Raw genomic sequence first — 4,718 nt, forward strand, 5'->3', positions numbered from 1 at the left:
AACAATGTTCTTTAATGAAAAGTGCCACGTGAGGCTGCCAATCAATTGAACATGCTCTTGTTTCAAGAGCAGGAATTAAACTTTCTGGTTTCCTCACAGAACAAAACATTTCATTTTACACCATATATCATCTTACCAATCTCCTCAAAAGATATTTTTGTTGATTCCAACATTGTCAGAAGTATGTGTCTAAAAAGAACAAGAGCAACCGCTGTTGTGAAAAATGTTATTGGTTTATCCTACAAAGCAAGTTTATCAAAGAAACCAAGTCACTAAGTTTAGTGTAATGTGTGATGAGTCGACTGATATTGGGTCTATTAAAACATCGTGGTGGTGTTGTTCGGTTTTATGATCATGAGAAAGGTGCAGTTGAGAGAAAATTTTGGGAGTTATATGAAGTGTACAATGCAAAAGACACAGAAAATATTGGTAAAGGTGCTTCAACCAAAAATCTTTTTGATAGTTTAATGAAAAAAGTTTCATGACCATAACATTCCTATAGAAAATAATAGGGTTTGGGGCTGATGGCTGCAGTTATGATGGGAGAACATAATTCTGTGTTTAGTCATTTTTGCAATCAGTGTCTAGGGATAGAGGTTATGAAATATGTTTGCCACTCGGCTCACTTATGTGCAAGTGAAGCCTATAAGGCATTACCAAGAATATGTGAGGATTAGGCAAGAGATATAATTTTTTAAATGTAGTTCAAAACGTCAATTTGAATTCATTCAGTTTCAGCAATATCTGAACCTTGAGCCCCACAAAATTCTCCATCTATCACAAACTAGGTGGCTCTTCTTGATTACTGCTGTAAATCGTTTGTGGAGCAATGGGATGCTCTTAAAACTTTCTTTTACAGATATGTGGTTCAGTGAAAAATTGGTAGAAACGGAGCTTATATACAATAGTTTGAATGATCCATTCATGAAAATGTATTATTATTTTTTTGAATGGGCTTTACCTACGTTTATAGAATTTAATAAATATTTTCCGTGAGACAGGCTAGTAATAAATGTATTGCATAACAAACTGTGTACACTTTATAGAGACACTTTATTGTCATTTATGGAGAGAGATTATGTAATGAAATCAGCAATACCTGCTATACACCCCACAAATCAAGAAAAACATATTGGTGATAGTCATATGTATTTAGGAGTTAAAAGTGCTACAGTCCATTAACAGTCCTGAGATAAAACAAAAAGGAAGAATTACGCGAGTTTTACTATCGTATACAGCAGTTTTTAGAAACCGTATGCTTGCAAATAATGAAGCGGTATGATTTTCAGAACGCAGTACTTTTACAGCTTCATTATATAACACCCGAAAATGCTCTTTCCTCTGATTTCAGAAAGGCAGTGCCTATCTTACTACCACTAATTTCTGAACTACCTTGCATAAACCCAAGTGATCATAGTGAGCTACTCCAAAAAATTGATAGACAGTGGAGGAAATTACCAATTTTTAAAGGCTCGTTGTACTGTATAATAGTGAATAAGGAGGTTGACAAATTTTGGGTGCAGTTGCAAAAAAGAGAAGAGCATTTTAAAGAACTCTCAAATTTTGCATTAGCTCTGCTAAGTCTATCACATTCCAATGCTGAATGCGAGTGTGTTTTGTTTTGAATAAATTCTCTACTGAATACAAAGAAACAGGCTGAATACTACAACCATAAATGCAGCTATCTTAACAACTGAATGCATAAAAGACGAGGGAGACTGCAGAAAAATTGATCCTACAAGTGACATGGTAGCTCGCATTAAGAATAGCAAAATTTTGTATAAAATTGTGCCAGATGATGAGTAATAGTACTAGGCTATTTAATTCTATATTTAATTTTATCCATTATAATTTGAAATAAGACCAGTACATCAAAAGGAAATTAGTTATTTAATTTTGTCAGATTTTAAGTTTGATAAATAGTCAAATGTATCTAACAGTATTATTCATCTTCTCTCTCTTACATATATATTACTATTACTACTACTACTGTAGCAAATGTAAATATTAGTATGTACAATAATTCCATAGGGAAAAAAAATTTAAATCCCTTGCATAACTTTGGAAAAAGCTCATGGCAACACTGCTAGACTGCACAAGAAATCATTCACTCTCACGAAGACGACTCTGGTTACAAGAAAAACACGTGAAACTCGCTAGGAACAAATCTTCAAAAGTCAACCTAACTATATTCAGGGTACACTGCTTTTTGATTCTGTTCTAAAAGCGAAGTACATCTGTTTTTTTGAGCTGTGAGTGTGTACATTCTACCTTATGGGCCTTAGACCTAGCATTAAGACCAGGTTGACAAATGAGTCTGCATGCAATTCAAAATATAGTGAAGATAGAGAACTGGCATTAGAAATATATCTAACCAGGTCATTCTTTCAAGATTTAGTTTTTGATTGCCCAACAGAAGATATAGATAATAAAATTCTTGACAAAGAAAACGAAATAATGGCTGCCACTGTAATTGAAGATGAAGCTCTTAAATATATTGGAGGTTACATTGTAAAAAAAGCTTTCTACAAGATATCCAGAATTAGGAAGAAAGATACAAATTCAAATGAATAGTGGATTGGGATGGTAAACAGAGGTGAATTGTATATGTCATTATATGAATTTTCTTCTAAATTGTGTTACGAGAAGTTTTCAATACAATTCACGGTTCATCACTTTTAGAAGGGAAATCATGCACAAAAACTCTGGTTGCTAAATTACAACGATCAGGAGTAAAGGTCCCGGAAGACATGATTATTTTGCAAAGATATCTATACATTTTATACTAAGGCACTTAAATAATGCTATTAAAATGAAGAAAAGAAAGAAAAACTGAAAATGATCTGGGAGAGGCTTAAAAAAAAAACACTTAAATATGTGTGTGTCATATATATATATATATATATATATATATATATATATATATATATATATATATATATATATATATATATATATATATATATATACACACACACATATAATCAGCCTTTTCTGTGTTGGCGCTGACCAAGACAGTCATTGAGGGGAAAAATATTATTAAGTATCAATGAGTACCATGTAATAACCAGCATACCTGTCAGAGGTCTGCGCAATAACTCTCTAAAAACATTCACCAAAAATTATTTTTCCTGAGAGGCCATGAAACAGCCATAAAAAAAAAAAAAAAAAAAAAAAAAAAAAAAAAAAAAAAAAAAAAACGTTCAAGAAATTAGTTTCCACATCAGACATCGCAACCGGTTTTTCATAATTCATAGGATAAAACCGATTGCAATTATTAAAGGTTTTATATCCCTGAAGTGTAATTGAACATTTAAGAGTATTTGGGAATGGCATTCCTCTTTCAGTCAGTATCAATAAAACAAAAGATTTGCCAACAGTGTACCTGTACACCCCAAGCTTTCAGTGCCCAAGGTTTAGTATATTACATCATCTGCCAATATTGTACTAATGCTACCCTCGCAAGATATCACAGAGAAAATTTTAAGTATATATAACCGGTATCAGGAAATTCTGGGCTCAAAATTACCACTGTGCTGAGAAATTGTGCCGTAAACCTGGACAAGTAAAATCGAGGGATGAAGGAATATCTATTCCTACCCCTGTCCCGCTCAAAAGGCCCGTATTGCCCGCAACCAGAGGGAGGTTATTGATGAGGTTGTGTAATACTGATATTGATATGATTTTTTTCACGTTGGGTATTCTGTATTTTAGTTGCAGAGGTCATAAGAAGAAATATGAAATTTTATATTATATTGTGTACATTTGTACATGCAATATTTCATTGTGGAAGGAGTCTTATTTTTTGGGGTGATTTCTATGTATATATTTTAGGCTGCATTTCTGTCTAGTACATGCCATGCCTATTCCGGGTCGGAGTGTCCTCCATATATCACAGACTATAAGTCAACCCAGAGAAATAAGGCCGCTGAAATCTTGAATATTAAGAAAAAATTGACCTTGTACGCTTCAAGTTAATCCTCTGTTATTTGTAAACACCTGGTGTTTAAGAGGACCCCCTATCGGTCTTGAATCAATGTAAACAGAGCACTATTATGCGCAGCCGAAGCTACAAAAATCAGCGAAAGGAGTATAAGACAAATTTTGAAGGAAGGGAAAACAGCAGAATACTCTGGCTCAGAAACTCCGAATTTCAAGAGGAAAGAAAGGAAGCAGACCAAATTCATCTGAAATTTGTATGATTTCGATAGGCAATTGGTGCGAAAGACCATTGTTAATTATCATAATCGAAGATTAATACCAACAATAGAGAAGGTACTGTGTGATATAAAAGAAAACATTGGCTTAAATGGATCTGCAGAAACTCAGAAAAATTATGCATGACATTGGATTTAAGTATTCCAGGATAAACGGGAGGAAGATCTTAATGGAAAAACCACATGTGCTTGCATGTCGATCAAAGTTTTTAAGGAAAATTAAAAAAGTGAAAGGACGGACTATAATCTATCTCGATGAGACATGATTAATCAAAATCACTGTGTCAAAATGTTGGAATGACACTCTCGACAAATGCAACAGGAATCCAACACCCTACAGGGATAGGGGGTCGCCTCATTGTCTTGCATGAAGGCTCTGTAAATAGCATTGTGCCAAACGCAGAACTCGTGTTCAATGCAAAGAATGATGGAGATTATCATAACCAGATGAACGGTGCTGTGTTCAAAACATGGTTTGAGGAACAATTAATACCCAATCCC

At 33.9% G+C, this 4,718-nt stretch overlaps 1 protein-coding gene across 1 annotated transcript in view; it reads left to right on the forward strand.

The window, feature by feature from the left end:
• Window positions 1-4,514: 4,514 nt before the first annotated feature.
• Window positions 4,515-4,718, forward strand: part of LOC137633032 (uncharacterized) — a 933-nt gene continuing 729 nt past the window's right edge. Inside the window, exon 1 of the mRNA XM_068365197.1 lies at window positions 4,515-4,718. This exon is cut by the window's right edge and continues 220 nt beyond it. Coding sequence (XP_068221298.1) covers window positions 4,515-4,718 — 204 coding nt within the window.

This window comes from Palaemon carinicauda, chromosome 42 (assembly GCF_036898095.1).
Source record: "Palaemon carinicauda isolate YSFRI2023 chromosome 42, ASM3689809v2, whole genome shotgun sequence".
Taxonomy (NCBI): domain Eukaryota; kingdom Metazoa; phylum Arthropoda; class Malacostraca; order Decapoda; family Palaemonidae; genus Palaemon; species Palaemon carinicauda.